The sequence below is a fragment of the Monodon monoceros genome, unplaced genomic scaffold (assembly GCF_005190385.1).
Source record: "Monodon monoceros isolate NGI ecotype Baffin Bay Population unplaced genomic scaffold, NGI_Narwhal_1 Super_Scaffold_7, whole genome shotgun sequence".
NCBI classification, from domain to species: domain Eukaryota; kingdom Metazoa; phylum Chordata; class Mammalia; order Artiodactyla; family Monodontidae; genus Monodon; species Monodon monoceros.
Window position 1 is genome coordinate 80,777,386 of NW_021703784.1, and position 16,517 is coordinate 80,793,902.

At 35.5% G+C, this 16,517-nt stretch overlaps 1 protein-coding gene across 1 annotated transcript in view; it reads right to left on the reverse strand.

Annotated features, from left to right (window-relative positions):
• The window catches only part of DCDC1 (doublecortin domain containing 1), a 453,979-nt gene that overhangs the window by 420,534 nt on the left and 16,928 nt on the right, over positions 1 to 16,517 (reverse strand). The window contains exon 2 of the mRNA XM_029208753.1: positions 6,254 to 6,411. Within this exon, the coding sequence (XP_029064586.1) occupies positions 6,254 to 6,405 (152 nt within the window). The 5' untranslated portion in view covers positions 6,406 to 6,411. The remainder of the gene's footprint in view (positions 1 to 6,253; positions 6,412 to 16,517) is intronic.

Below are 16,517 nucleotides of genomic sequence, written 5' to 3' on the forward strand. Positions count from 1 at the left end.
ACTTTCTAAAACCCCTTCCATAATACAATAATTGTCTAGTGGAACAGAAATGTTATATACATTGTAATGAATATAAATTTACAATTACTCACTATGACTAGTACTGTGAAGGAAAAGTCTTGTCTATCATGAGGGTCATCATTAGTTTAGAGGTTAGGGACATAGAGAAAATCTCTACAAAACTGTTCAAGCTGGCAAGACACATGCGAGGAGTTAACCCCACGGGATCCTAGTCACTCCTTATTCCAAGTCATTCCCCCAGGTCCTGTGCAAGAAATGATGTATGGTTTGCATATTGATATGTTTGTTTTGTGATTTATTATGTGATTTAAGATGATTTCATATCCCTCTCTGCAATGTAAGATCCTTGTTTTATCTCTTTTCACTGCGATACTCAACTAGCAACTAATATGCAGGAATTGTTCTTTGATAATTACGACATCGTGCAAAGGTGTGTCACAAAAATGCCATTGATAAGAAATATACACAGTTTAAGTAGTAAAATACAATAAAGTCAAAGCTAAGAGTTATGTCGTGTAATGTTGAATATTTATCTAAGAGTCATTCCCCCCTTTAGATAAAAAGCCTAAGTTATGTTTGAATATTCACCCTCTCATGCCCATGGAAGGCATCCCCTGATCAGCTCCAGTGGGTAAATACTCAATGGTCTAACACCAATGATGCTAGTTCCATTTCCCTTGCCTTGTGCTGGTTAATTAAGTAATTCTGGCCAATGAGAAATGAGGAGAAGTCTTTTGGAGAAAGGTTATTTTTGCCCTAATAAGAAAGAGATATAAATGATCAAATATCTGTCTTCTTTAGTTGAATATTGTTGAGTGAACATGTGATGAACCTTGCAAGTAGGAGGAGTCAAACCTAATGATCTAGCCAATATTCTGAGGATGGCAGAGCACAAGATACAAAGAGCCAGGCTCTTTGATAACCCAGCAGAACCACTGAATTTAACCCTAGAATTGCCCTACCTCTGAAGTTCCTGTTACATGAGACAGTGGACTGTTCACTTTTAAAGTCACTTTCAGTTGTGTTTCCTGTTACTCTCTGTTAATAGTAGCCTAACTTATACAATTAGATTTCTAATTACATTTGCTTTACTTTTAATTTTATTCAAAATCTTTACTAGTTTTGAATTAATTTTATATGGGCTAAAATATAAACTATTTTTAAAAAATTTGACTTTTACTTAATCAGGAACACGTCACCAGAAATTTCAGCATAAGCATACAATGACATGGAGGCTTTTCCCCCTGTTTTTTGAAACACAAAGCATCCTTGGTGAGTTTAGATTTCTATGGCAGAAATCTGCACATGGCTAATAATTCTATTCATAAGTAGGAAGCGTGGCTACTTTGACAGATCATGGCTCAATAACAAGCATGCAGGTCTAAGTTATCACACAGTTTGGATGTGAATTCAATATCAGGATAATGACAGTTGCCAAGGATTTGTGCTTGCTGTCGCTTCATACCAGTGTTGTCTGTCAAAATGTCTCTTTTTCTTATACAGAAGCCATAGAATTTTTATGGATAGCAATTACTTACAATATACAATGAAGTACATCAAATCTAACAACCACTCTTTAGCCCCTCATTATTTGGTAGTCTCTTTGTTAAATGTAGTCAACCATTTTCATCTAAATTATTTATTTATACTGTATATTTGACAAGCATATATTTCTCGCTTTATATTCTCATGGCATTTAAACCTTCCTGAAGAGTTATGGGTTTTTTTTAATATTGTCATTTTTAAAACTTGTCTTTATCCTATTACCATTTTAATGGTAATTAAACTCTCTAATTGGAATAAATACAAATAAGAAAATGTAAACATGAAGGAAAATGACCCTAAGTACATTCAATAATAAATCACCAGCTTAAAATACTGGATAGCAGATAAAAGAAATAAACCCACATACGTTTGGTGCATGGAAACTTGTATAAAATCTGGAGTACACAAAGCACAAAGATTTCACTAATCGTCATCCTACCTTTCCTCCAATTTGATGAAAGAAATAACCTCTAAAGATATAAATAACTTTCTACAATTGCTAGATAAAGTGTGATTTAAACATCATGGAAAGTGAATAATAGAAGTGGTAATAATATATGTGAACAATCTCCCCCAAATTTTATTCTGAGCACCAGAAGAAAATATAATTCTAGTTTGACCTAGAAATATTGGTAAAGATACCTTGATTGCAGAGCAATTTTCAGTTATTTTATAACACATAAGTCGAATTTTTATTTGTAATTCGACGACTGAATAATAACTAATGTATTTGTTCAAATTACACATATACTGTAAAGGAGATATTCAATGTCTGTTAAACTGAACTTGCTCGCTTTTGTAGAAGGAAATCTAAACAAGAAGAACAATTTATAAAATTTGTAAAGGACCCATCTGAGTGTAGGATCAGGGCATAAATCATCCTACCCAAAGGAAAAAAAGAATACTACTTCTGCTTGTGCAAAAGTGCAAAGGAATAAAAATAAAGTACATCTTAAATCTAAAGTCAGGGGAGGTTATAAATATTGTATAAGGATTTTCCAGAGGAAATTTAAATTTTCAAAACGAAGCGATATAGTCTTTTAACATTTTTAAAGTAAATAATACATTAATGTTTGGATATGTAGAGTTTTTTTATGGCTTGAAGGAAAAATCTGAGAAAAAGTTATGAATTATGAAAAGTGTAAGTTGTTGGTCAATGGATGTTGAAAACAGTGAAAGCATTGTCTTGCTTCATTAACCACTGGGCAGTGTTCCCCTCACTTCGTTCTGCTGCTCATCCCATGGTGGGAACTGACAGCTCATCTTTGGAATGATGAGATTACTAAACTTAAACTGTCCCTAGAAAAGGCGATATAACCAAATGTTTATATTTCAAAAATAGTCTGACTGATTCCAATTCAGAATAGCCAAGATAACTAAAATGACATAAAAAATGAATGAATAGATTAGGCACTGTTAGTCTCCTTGAAAGCAAGATTTGTCTGTGAAAAAGCAACCCAGATAATCTATAAGAAGAAGTTGTTGGCAATTCACTTTTAAAACTGATTTAAGTCCTAATGTAATGTACTAAAAATAATTTGTCCCCTCAGGGAACTAAAAGAGTTGTTATTACACTCAGCTGCAAGCAGGATAAAAAAAGCAATATAACATTCTATTAAGAATACATACAGGGCTTCCCTGGTGGCGCAGTGGTTGAGAGTCCGCCTGCCGATGCAGGGGACACGGGTTCATGCCCCAGTCCGGGAAGATCCCACATGCCGCGGAGCGGCTGGGCCCGTGAGCCATGGCCGCTGAGCCTGCGCGTCCGGAGCCTGTGCTCCGCAACGGGAGAGGCCACAACAGTGAGAGGCCCGTGTACCGCAAAAAAAAAAAAAAAAAAAAAGAATACATATAGCTGATTCACTTTGTTTTACAGCAGAAATTAACACAACATTGTAAAGAAATTGTACTCCAATAAAGATGTAAAAAAAAAGGAAAGAAAAGAAAAGAAAATCATTAGGGACTTCCCTGGTGGTCCAGTGGCTAAGACTCCGCAATCCCAATGCAGGGGGCCTGGGTTCAATCCCTAGTCAGGGAAATAGATCCCAAGTGCTGCAATTAGAGATCCTGTGTCCCACAAGTAAAGATCCCACATGCTGCAACTAAAAGATCCCACAAACCACAACTAAAGATCCCACATGCCACAACAAAGATCCCGCATGCTGCCGCTAAGACCCAGTGCAGCCAAATAAATAAATATTTTACAAAAAGAAAATCATGAAATTACTGTCTTAGATGATCATCAGCTAAAAATTATTTAAAAATATTTTATATGTGGGATAGAAAGATATTAATTGTTTAGAACATTCTGTTAGTTTTAAAATGCAATTTTAATTTGGAAATCTTCCACCTCAGCATTTAGAGAAACCTTCTATAAATATAGCAGAACTACCCCTAGATACCTGTTACCAATAAATAATTGATTCTGCTTCATGCCTCAAAGGCCAACACCCTGTTCCAGTTCACCTGAGAACACAACAGACTACAGCTGGGTAGGAAAAGTTTCTCATTATGTTGTTTCCTTGAAGTAGCCACAGGAATGAAGCTAGACTTTTCCAGTCATCTGGCCTCCTAGTGGTAAGTCGTAAAATGGGAGGATCAGACCTTCTTTGGTATTGAACTCACACTGTTGGTGATTAGTTATCTTTTGTGGGGGGAAGCCTCCTGGCACAGCAATTTTTACTGTATTACATACAAATGTAACATGAAGTGACAGAGGAAAAACACTGTAAGAACACAAGAACAAAAGAAAATAAGGATAATATAAATATAATAAAAAGTAAATTAAAACCACAGATAATAACATGAGAATAAAGTGACTCATCACTGCATGGTTGCAAAGAATGGATTTAATATATGTGGGCAGAATTTGTACATGTACAACGTGTTAATTAGTGAAGAAAAGCACAATCTCTGTAATATAAGTAAAGGAACAACAAATTGACTATATTTTAATAATTATTTTTCATAAAAAGATCACAAAGATGGTGGAAGAAAGGTGGCAAGGAAAAAAAGGATGAGACAAGAGAAGTTTTAACCTCAATCAGGGGGAAAATGTCTTTACTCATAGAGAAAATTGCCTCTCACTGATAATCATATTAATACCAATGGATCTTAGATTATCATTCGCCTTTATGAACTTGACCCCTTTCAGGTTGAAACTCATCATTTTCTTTTTCATGAAAGTAAAAGACCTCTGGGCATTGTCTTTGACTTTCTATTCAATTGCCCAGAGAGGGTTACTTGATTTCCTAGGTACACCATAATCAAAGTTGCTGGTAACAGACAATAGTGACAGAAAAGAAGTTAGGATCCAGACAAAGAAATAGAAGAAGCACATTTAAACAAACTATAAAAACCAGGTGGTAGGAAAAGTGTCACATGAAAATAAAAGACTGACGTGTTAAAAAAAGGGCAAATAAAACCAGAGTTAGAGACTCAGAATCTAAGAAGGAATATGAGAAAAAAGCAGAAAGAAACTGAATAAATAAAATTACAGTTTCACAAAAGATAGAATAAAAAATGAATGTAGTACTATTTTGAAAAGGAAAATTGGTAAAAATAAATTCTAAAAGCAATAAAAAATGTGCAAATACACATTATATTAGCATTGGCATTTGTATAAAGGACTACTTAAAAATTCTATTTAGAAATTTTTTTCCATTGTCTTATTGGGAGGAACCAATGTTTTTTCCACTGTCAATTGGGAGGAACTATCATGAGAAAACTATGTCTCTACAATATAACCACTAGGTAATGATTTTCTAAAAATTATCTAGCCATATAGCTAGCACACTGTGTCAATGATCTCATATGTTGCTAATATGCACTCATAGCTCAGAGGAATAAGGCAAAGCAAAGGTTAGCTGAAAGTCTAGATTTCACTTTCACCTAAAACTTAGTGACATATAAAAAAAAATCAATCTGTTCTAAGATATAAATATGACCTAGCACTTCTGTAAGGAGATTAACACAATCCCTAATTTAAGAAGTTTCTTCAATGCTTTTATAGTCCACATTTTCTTTTTAATGTAAAAACTATGGCATCACGTTTAGCCAGCCAATAGTCAATACCTGACAGACACTTTTTTGTTCTTTCACTTTCTAATAGAGAAGAAACACAGGAAAAATACCTCTTGTCTCCTCTGCTTTATATTTCTGAGAAGTGCAGTAGGATATAATAGTTGAATTTTGGCTGTGGAGTTAGATACATTCGGGTTCAAACTGTACCTTCTCTACCTAGCAGCTGTGTGATCTTAATGAACCTCTCTAGGTCTTTGTTTCCTCATATATAAAATGGAGATGTCTAAAATACTGTCTGCCTTACATTCCTCCCAGAGTTGTTTTGAGTACTAAATAAATATAACGCAGGTTAAGCACTCAGCATGGTGAGTGGTACATAGCAAATATCGTCTGCCTTGCCATTCCTGTTATTATCACTATCCTACCTGTCCACAAGTCAGACTCTAGGAATAATTTATGTTTATTGCATCATCTATCTTTTTTCTTCCCATAAAATAGAAAAAAAAACAAATGGAAGGGCTGTAACCCAGGCAACAACCATCACATCTCCAAGTTATGTTTGACATAATCTCTACTAAATATTGAGCATTTACATAGACAACCTTCTTTAAGCACTTTTATCCCCTTCAGAATTCAGTTTAAGCTGCTGAAATAATATTCTTACCTTGGTAAATCATTCGAAATATATTTGTAAATTGGGTGAACGGTATCCCCATTGAAGGTGTCTTCAGGGTTGCTTCGCTGTGATACCTCCGTGGCTTTAGTCAAGGGTGACAAAGGAGACTGAGAAAGCGCTGCTCTGTGATCTTCTGTCATTGTCAGCTTAAAATGAGGAAGAACGTTATTTAATTTAAAATGTAAAATCCTCCTGGGTTATTAACTGAGGCTGGGCGTTAATCACAATTTACTTCCCATCATGTTCTAGAGCATGTAGCCGCTGCTAAATGTGAAATCTCATTAGAAACGAACAGAGATGAGAGCCTAAAGGAAGACAAAACTATGAATCTAAGTCTTTGATAAGTATAATCCTATTTAAGAGAAAAATGATAATTTGTTGCAAAGTATTTTAATTTTTGCTATTTGCTAAAACATCGCTAATTATACAAACTTAACATGAGGCGTATGTTATTGAAAAGTGCAGCACAATGCTTTTTTTTTTTTTTTTGCCCTTTCTCCTTCCTTTTTTGGAAGCTACCTTCCCCTTGATTCTGTTGGGAATTATGTGGCCATGCTTTCCTGGAAGTGAATGTATCCAAGGCTAGACAATCAACATACCTTCCCCAGGCACAGGGGGGAATCAGAGTTTAGATGGAGAAGACAAACTAGTGCTCTGTTCTTTAGAATTGCTAGCTTTAAGAACAATGTAAACTTCTACCATTGAGAATGAAGCAAAAACAGATGAAAGAAAAAGAGATGGAGAGAGATTAAAAAGTGAGAGATTCCTGATGACAACATTTGAATCCCTGAACTTTGCTATTAAAAACAACCACATCTCTTGAGTTTCCTGGGTATGTGAGTCAGCAGATTCGTTTTTGTTTGTTTAAGCTAGTTTGAGTTGGGATTCTATTTGTAACCTAGACATCTTGAATAATGCACACAGACAACCTAAACTTTCTTAAGACCAAAACAATATGTTCATAAGAAATGATATCAATGAATGTCATAGGGTTCTTTCCACGGTATAATCACCCCATTCACACGCTGATACAAATAGCTGCAAAGTCTCAGGTCTGAGTACCCCACTAAGGTAAGGAGGAGTCCCAAGGTAACATGACATACCACAACTAAGGGAAGGATATATTACTTGTAAGGTAATAAAAAATCTACTTTACCTTTTTTCTGATATTCTGAAATAAACGCATTCATTCATCCACAGGTTATTTCTTGAGCACCTACAACGTACTTGTCATTGTTCTAGGCACTCAGAATTTTTTTAGTTAACAAAGCAGAAAATATCGTGCCCTTGTGGAGCTTACGTTCTAGTGGAGGCAGATGATAAATAATAAACATAAGATATCAGTACGTCGTAAGAGGTTAAATGATAAATGCTATGGAAAAAGACTGATTAGGAAGGATAGTTTGGGAATATGAAGGTGGAGGGCATTGCAATTTTAACTAGGTTTGTCAGCATAGGCTTCTCTGAGGTGGTAATATCTGGGCAAAGACTTGAAAGAGTCAAGGAAAGTAGCCATCCAATACCCAGGAAAGAGTAAGAAGGCAGTAAGGTGGGGTATATCTGGCAGATGTGAGGAACAGCACAAGTAGATGAATAGGTGAAAAAGAAGAAATTGTAGTTGTGATGAGGTTAGAAAGACAATGGGGGTGAGGGGGTGGAGATAACATAGGGCCTTTAGGACACTGTCAGGACTTTAAGTGAATTAGAGAGTCCATGGAGTGTTCGGAACAGGGGAGTTATATGACTTTAAAAAAAATTTTGGCTGCTTTGTTAAGAATGTTTCAAATGCAACAAAATTTCAATGTCCTAATTTGTCCATATATTAATTTCTTCTAATACTTGTATAAATTCTCTGTGGTAGAGACAGCTGTCTGCCAACAACCATTCTATCCATTCCTTCCTTCTGCTATGATACCAGAATCCCTGATTTTTAACTGAGGCATATGGCTGCCCAAAATAAAGACTATTTTCTAGTCTTCCTTACGACTTGGTAAAGCCATATAAAACAAGCCTGGCCAATCAAATATTAGTGGAAACAATCTATGCAGGTGAGTTCATCTTTCTTTTCTCTCCTTTCTGCTACCTAGAATGAAAACATGAAGGCTGGCACTAGACAGGTCATCTTTATCTTTGATATGATGCTAGGAATGAAAACCATGCCCCAGGGAAGATGGAAGCAGTTTGAATCTCTGACAACATGGAGTACCATACCAACTCTAGACTACCTACCTCCAGACTTTTACATTAGAAATAAATTTCGAGCTGTGCAAAACAATGTTAATTTGGGTCTTTTTGGTTTGCAATTGAACCTAATCCTGAAACTCCTGATATTCCTTGAAATAAGTTGCTTTCAAAAACCTAAAATATATGACATTGGCTTAGACTTAAGAAATGGAAAGAACACTAGGATGGCTTGGAATCTAAATTGAATTGAGAGTCCAGTAATTTGGGTCTTTGGGTCCTTTTAGGCTCACCAAGCTTCCCCAATCACATAAGACAATTCCTTAAGGTAAATCAATCAATCAATCAATCTCTCTCTCTCTCTCTCTCTCTCTCTCTCTCTCTCTATATATATATATATATATATATATACACACACACACATACATATACATATGTATATATATAATGTACTATTTAATATATTATTAATGTATGTATAATTATATATTAATTAATGTGTGTGCATTTATATACACACACACATACATCCTGTTGGTTTTGTTTCTATGGAGAATCCTGATACCCCTCTTTCAAAGACCAGGTCAGCCTGCAGGCTGAGCTAGAACTAGAGCCAGAAAGACTTTCCTGAAGCATGGACCAGTAGAGCCAGTCAGATGATGGAAGGCAATGGGATCAGTAGTGTTGATGTGGGTCAGTAAGGAGCTATGGCAACCACAGTAACACCAAAAGCACCAGCAGCAAAAAGAGACAAACTGGCCAACAGTCTCCTCACCTGGGAGAGGGAACCTGAAGGACTACCTTCTTGAACTATGATTAACTCCTTAGATAATCTACAACACAGGAAGCTCAAAGGGTGTGATGCTAGACTTGCTGCTAGTTAAGCTTATGGAAGAATAAAAGAACTATAATATAACTTATACTCACAAGTATTACATATCAATAACACATAAGATCATGTCTTTCTCTGCCACTTTCTAGCTATGTCACCTTGAATCTTATAACCTTTCTGAGCTTCGGTCCTCTCATTTGCAAAACCAGTTATCCGCATGGTTATGAGGATTAAATAAACAAAACTGTGAATGTGAAAGTGTTTAGCATAGTGCTTGCCACATGGTAGACATCCATTAAATGTTAGGTGAATCTGAATCACTATCAAAGTAAGAAAAGGTATCTCTTTCTACATAGTTTAATAAGAGAAGGTACTTTTCTCTGCCCAGCACTCCTCCGGTCTTCCAACTGGAGACTAAAGGGCTGTTGCCCTTCACAGTCTCCCTCCCGCTTTAAGTCTCACAATAGGAGGGCTGAGCTTCCACAAAAACCATTGCCTGCTCAGTTCTCATAGATCAGGTTCTTCTTATTTGGGGAAAGCTTATAAGTGAAAAAATCCAACTGCACATAGAAAGGAAAATCATATGATTAGAGAGTAAATCACCTTGCAGAAGGAAATCCCTTGAGTATCCTGGTGTGTTTATTATATAATCCAATTATTAAAAAATAAAAAAAATTTGCACTGAACTACTCAAAAATATCTCTTGAAATATAGCAATAGCTTTACTTTTTGCTTAATGAATGATTACAATCCCAATCTTCACCAAAAGAGGTAATCATTTTAGTGATGGTTATAGTTTTTTTTTTCACATAAAACACCTTCTGGATGCTTTTAGGTGGAATGAGTTATGTAAGTGTGAAATCATTACCATTATTAAGTGCAATATTTCTTCTGTAATGTTACTTTAAAAACAGTGTCATCCTCACTAAAAGTAGAATGTATTAACAGGTTAAGTAGAATACGCAGACTACAGTAGGTTTTCAGATAACATTGTGGCACATTACTAATTAAACGAGAACTAATTGTTAATTAGAAATTAAAGAAATAAAAATGTGTTAATTTTAATTTGACTAACGTTAAATACTATGGTATTTTAGTAGAGTACAGAAAAAGCCACTGCCTTATGTTTTGTTAACATAGGTAGAGTTTATTCACTGACACACTGAAAAACCACTATTTTTCTTTGCTTCCCATCCGTTAACAATTTGACATGAATACGAGTTCTCCTCTAATAGATCTGCTCTTCCCCTGGTTTTTTAAAAAAGCATTCAAGTTCACAGTGGTTATGAGCCTGGACACTAGAGCCAGAGTGTCTGGGTTTAAAACCCTGCTGCCCATTCACTGGCCGTGACACTTTGGACAAGTCATATAACCTCTTTGTGCATCAGGTTCCATCATTTGTAAAATGGGGTTAAGGATGGTAGCCACTTCAGATAGTAAAAGCAAATTGTGGGAGAAACTTATTTGCATATTTAAAGAATTATGCTGTCAGGAGTTTCAATATTCCTTAGTGCCTGTTTCTTTTGCAGTACAAATTTTCAAAGAAGAATATTGAATACTTTAATTCACTAGTACCTTGGTGCAAATGATTTTTATCAGTTCTATTTCTTTCTTCAACTGGAAAGGATTGCATGAAACCACTTGGGGAAAGAATGAATAAATAGAGGCACGTAGAAAGTGGGAAAAGAAGGTAGAAAGGAGAGAAGTAAGATCTGTCACACAAGTTTCCTAGTTCATAATTTTACTGTTAACCATGTACAGAAAAATATTTTGTATAGAAAAAATATTTTGCTTGATTTTTCTATTATTTCTTTGAAAATTCTCAAGAAAAATGTCAATAAATTGCTTGGGAAAACTTTAAAAAAAAAGAAAAGAATGGTAGCCACTTCATAAAGTTGATGTACTTGCAACACAATAGATACCAAGTGTCAGCTATTAAAGAGGAGAGGCTTGAGGGTCTTCAAGTCAGGGCACTGAGTATCAATGACCAACAGTACATGGAGACTTTGCAAGGGGCATGCAAGTGTGAATAGTTTTAAGTAAATCAATTTCCAGATCCTTGGCTTCCAGATATATGCTTTCCTAAAAGGCATCTGCCCAAGAGGCTGCCTGTCCCAACTATAATTTGTCCTTGGAAAGTCTCCATTCTGCCATTTTACAAAAGAAAGGCATTCCTTTTATGCCCATTCCAGGGCCTCAAACCAAGGGACAACTCCACTATTCCTTTAATAAAGAAATTATAAGTGCTCCCCACTAACCTATATCATTAATATATATATTTCCAATAATTTTTACTTTTTGTATTTAAAGAATATCAAAAATGGCACTATATCCAAGCTGCTTTGAATAAGTGTATACTAAAAATAATTATAATAAAAATTAAATCCTAGGGAAATTTTCCAATACTTACAACCTTATGGTCATAGGACATTTAAAAAATTTGTTGTAATTGTATCTTAGACTAGCCAATTAAAGACTTTCAAGCATAAAAGATAAGAAATGGAGTAGATAGATAAAACAGCAAGGATTTACTGTATAGCACAGGGAACTATATTCAATATCTTGTAATAAACTATAATGGAAAAGAATTTTAAAAAGAATATAGACATATACATGTATATGTATAACCAAATCACTTTGCTGTACACCTGAAATTAACACAATATTGTAAATCACCTATACTTCAATTTAAAAAAAAAAGAAATGGAGTGGAAATAAGTTTAAGGAGAAAAAAGAAGGATGTAAAAATTTCAACTGTTGAAGAAGAGCTTGTTAATATTTTTAATGTTTTAAAATCTCTGTAGCATTCAGGCCTGGGGCCAAAATGTTCCATGAACATGTGACATCTTGTCATGCCTGAAAACAGGAAGTTATCAGAGACAAGTGGGGCATGTCAAAAGGACATAGGAACCAACTTGAAGGGGATTCCACTGGCCAAAGATGGGGCACTCTGAACATACAAAAAGTAAAGGATTGAAACATTAAACATATAAAAATCCACGAGTACCTAATACTAAAATAAAATTTTATAACTTCATTATTTCATAATTCATCTTTGTTACTTGCTAGGGCACCAACTTACTGTTCTGAAAAATAATAAATGTACTTTTCCTGCTTTCCTAAATGGGCTATAATTCAGGATAACCATATAGATGATGAGAGAAAATTCTTCTTCATAGAAGAATCATAGCTAATACATGTAGATGGAACAAAAGAATTAGCAAATCACCATAGTGCAAACCATAATGAAATAATGGATCCAGGTAATGTTTGTCCAGGTAATGTCTGTCATTATTAGATCAAAGAGTGATGGGAAACTTAGATGAATCTGACTGATATCACCTATACCACTGATACATATTAATATGTCACTAAGACAATCAGAAATTGTTTCTCCTTATATGACTCCACAGGAATTATAAACATAGGACCATCTATAAAGCATTCTCGTCACAAACACTGAATGAAATCAAATATTTAGATCTAATTTCTAGTTTGTGAGAAATGCGGGAAGGGAGAGAAACATGTTACATGTTAAATGACATGGCACAGAATAAAGAGGAGGGAGAAATGTTACAAATGAAAAGAGACTGAAGAATCATATCAACCAAATGCAATGCATAAACCTTGTTTAGATCCTGATTTGAACAAACCAACTTTAATAAGACATACATTTTTGAGGCAACTGGTGATATTTGAACACAAACTGGGTATTATTGGTATCAAGGAAATCATTTTATTGGGTATGGATAAAAGGTATTGTTATGATAAATATTATCTGTTAGAGATATGAACCAAACTATTTTTAAATAAAATATTATTTGGATTTGCTTTAAAATACTCCAAGAAGAAAAGTGAAAGAGAATATAAATAAGAATGGTGGAAGTTGATGGTTGTTTGTATTGGGTAAAAAGTATGTGGGAGTTTGTTTTATTATTTTTCCTTTTGTGTTTGAAAATGTTCATAAGAAAATGTTTCTTAAAAATCATATGGAATTTACATTTTATTAGATATGTTTAAAAGACTGATGTAACGGTTTTATTTCAAAATGTCAGCATTCATAATACACCAAAAATTATATCTTTTCCAACTATTTAAGCTTATAATGAGAAATTTTAAATGTCAACTTAAAATTGTGCATGGGAATATATAAGCAAAACTATTTGAAGGTTACTATCCTAGCCAATAAGTACCTCCAACCTCAGCTTTGAAAAGGAGAGAATTTAAGTAGGACAGGAGCCTCCCTCCTACGCACACCCTCCTACGCTTCTTCCCAGATAAACTGGGATTTGCTCAGTTTTCCTGTGTTTACTTAGGAAGGGCCCATTCTAGAGGTGAGAGACAGGTTCTCATAATTCCTTCATTGTGGACAAGGTCCTTAAGATTATCATAGAATCACCATAATTTAACACTCCTTTCACAGCTTGTTATCAGTCCCTCAACCAGATAGGGATTTTAAGCATTCGCTTAAAATCTCAGACTGTGAGGGAGGATTACTGAAGTTCCAAGTGAAGAGTACTGCCAAGTGGAAAATTACCTTGAACACATTACCAAGCAAGCTAACCCAGAGGGCTCACAGACCAAATTAAAATGCTCCATTCACACAATTTACTAAAAAAATTAAAAACACACAGTGATAAGCAAGGGGAAAGAAAGCAATAAACTAAGTTAACATACTTAAGATAGGGGGAGAGTGGCAGGATCATGGTATCCAAATCCTGCTCTTTCTGCCCATATCAGCCTTCCCCATGACGGTGTGCTATAAGAACCAGAGTTGAGATGTAAGCCAGTGGCCCAGACAGAAGGTACCAGGAATTAATGGGAGAGACACAGAGGCAGTTGTGCCTGGCCAAAGCTGTAGCTTGCCAATTAACTTGGTGAAGAGCTATAGGTTTTATTTGCATTTCTTGGGCACAGTTCTTTGGGCCAAAATGGGACCGTACTGGATGTTATTAGCAGGTGGTCAGTTTAGGGACAACACAGCGATCAGCCCTGAAGTGGCAAGATTATGACTTAGTCTACCCTTCTACTGAATAAATAAAACTTGTCTATTCTATCATATGTGCCATTTAGTCGCTTTATCTTGGTACATTTTATAGGTTACTAACTTACTTATTATGTATATTTAACACAACTTCTGAATTCTGCCTTTGTTTCTCAAACTACTTACGCATATCTTTTTTTTTTATTGGCTGCACAGCATGCAGGATCTTAGTTCCCACCAGGGATCGAAACCTGCGCCCCCTGCAGTGGAAGCGCAGAATCTTAACCACAGGACCACCAGGGAGGGAATTCCCGCATATCTATACTTAACACAGTCTATGAATTACACCTATACCTCATAAGCTATTAGCTTACTACCTATGCTCAACATTTCTTATGTTTCATCGTCCCATTTTTTTTTATCTTGTACAGCTGAATTGAATATTCAAATCACATTATATTGTGCCTTCTAGTAGGCTAGAGATACAAGGAGCAGTGGAAGAAAGCCACAAGAAGACAAGAAAAGACAAGAAATGTGGGACTGCCATCATCTTAAAAGGCTTTAGGTGCAATTAGAGCAAGGTTGCAGGATACAAGGTTAATACACAAAAGTTAATTGCAAACAAGTAGAATTTGAAATTAGAAACATTTGCACAGAACTCAAAAAAATGAAATACTGAGACATAAATCTAACAAAATATGTACAAGATCTATATGAGAAAAACTACAAAAGCCCAGAAATAGACCCACATAAATATAATCAACTGAACTTTGACAAAGGAGGACAATGGCAGAAAGACAGTCTTTTCAACTAATGGTTCTGGAACAACTGCACGTTGCATATCATATCATGCAAAAAAAAAAATGAATCTAGACACAGACCTCATACCCTTCACACAAACTAGCTCAAAATGGATCACAAAACTAAATGTAAAACACAGAACTATAAAACTCTTAGAAGATAACATAGGAGAAAACCTAGATGACCTTGAGTATGGCAATGACTTTTTAGATACAGCACCAAAGGCATGATGCATGAAAGAAATGACCAAAAGGCCAGATTTCATTAAAATTAAAAACTTCTGCTCAGTGAAAGACAAAAGAGAATGATAAGACAAACCACAGCCTGGGAGAAAAGATTTGCAAAAGACATATCTGATAAAGGACTATTATCCAAAATTTACCAAGAACTCTTAAAACTCAACAATAAGAAAACACACAACCTGATTTTAAAATGAGCCAAAGACTTTAACAGACACCTGACCGAAGAAGACATACAGATGGCAAATAAGCATGTGAAAAGATGGTCCACATCATATATCAGCAGGCAAATGCAAATTAAAATGACACCGAGATACCACTACACACCTGTTAGAATGGCCAAAATCCAGAACACTACCACCACCAAATGCTGGTGAGGATGTGGAACAGGGGCTCTCATTCATAGGTACAGCCACACCAGAAGAGTGTTTGGTGGTTTCTTACAAAACTAAACACACTCTTACCATATGACTCAGAAATCATGTTCCTTGATATTTATCTAAATAATCTGAAAACTTATGTCCACATTAAAACTGGCACACAGATGTTTATAGCAGCTTTATTCACAACTGCCAAAAGTTGGAAGCAACCAAGATGTCCTTCAGTAGGTGAACAGATAAACAAAGTATGGTCTATACAGATAATGAAATACTATTCAACACTAAAAAAATAAAATGAGGGCTTCCCTGGTGGTGCAGTGTTTGAGAGTCCGCTTGCCGATGCAGGGGACACGGGTTCGTGCCTCAGTCCAGAGGATCCCGCATGCCGCGGAGCGGCTGGGCCCGTGAGCCATGGCCGCTGAGCCTGCGTGTCCGGAGCCTGTTCTCCGCGACGGGAGAGGCCACAACGGTGGGAGGCCCGTGTACAAAAATAAATAAATAAATAAATAAATAATAAAATGAGCTATGATGCCATGAAAAGATATGGAGGGACCTTAAATGCTTATTACTAAGTGAAAGAAGCCAATCTGAAAAGTCTGTGTACTGTATGACTCCGACTATTGACATTCTAGCAAAGGCTGAACTGTGGAGAACTTAAAAAGATCAGTAATTGCCAGAGGTTGGGGGAGGGGTGGTAGAAATGAATACATGAAACATAAGATTTCTATGGAAAGTACTCTGTATAATACCATAATTAATGGATACATGTCATTATACGTTTGTCCAAAACATAGAATTGAAATGAACCCTAATGTAAATTGTGGACTCTTGGTGA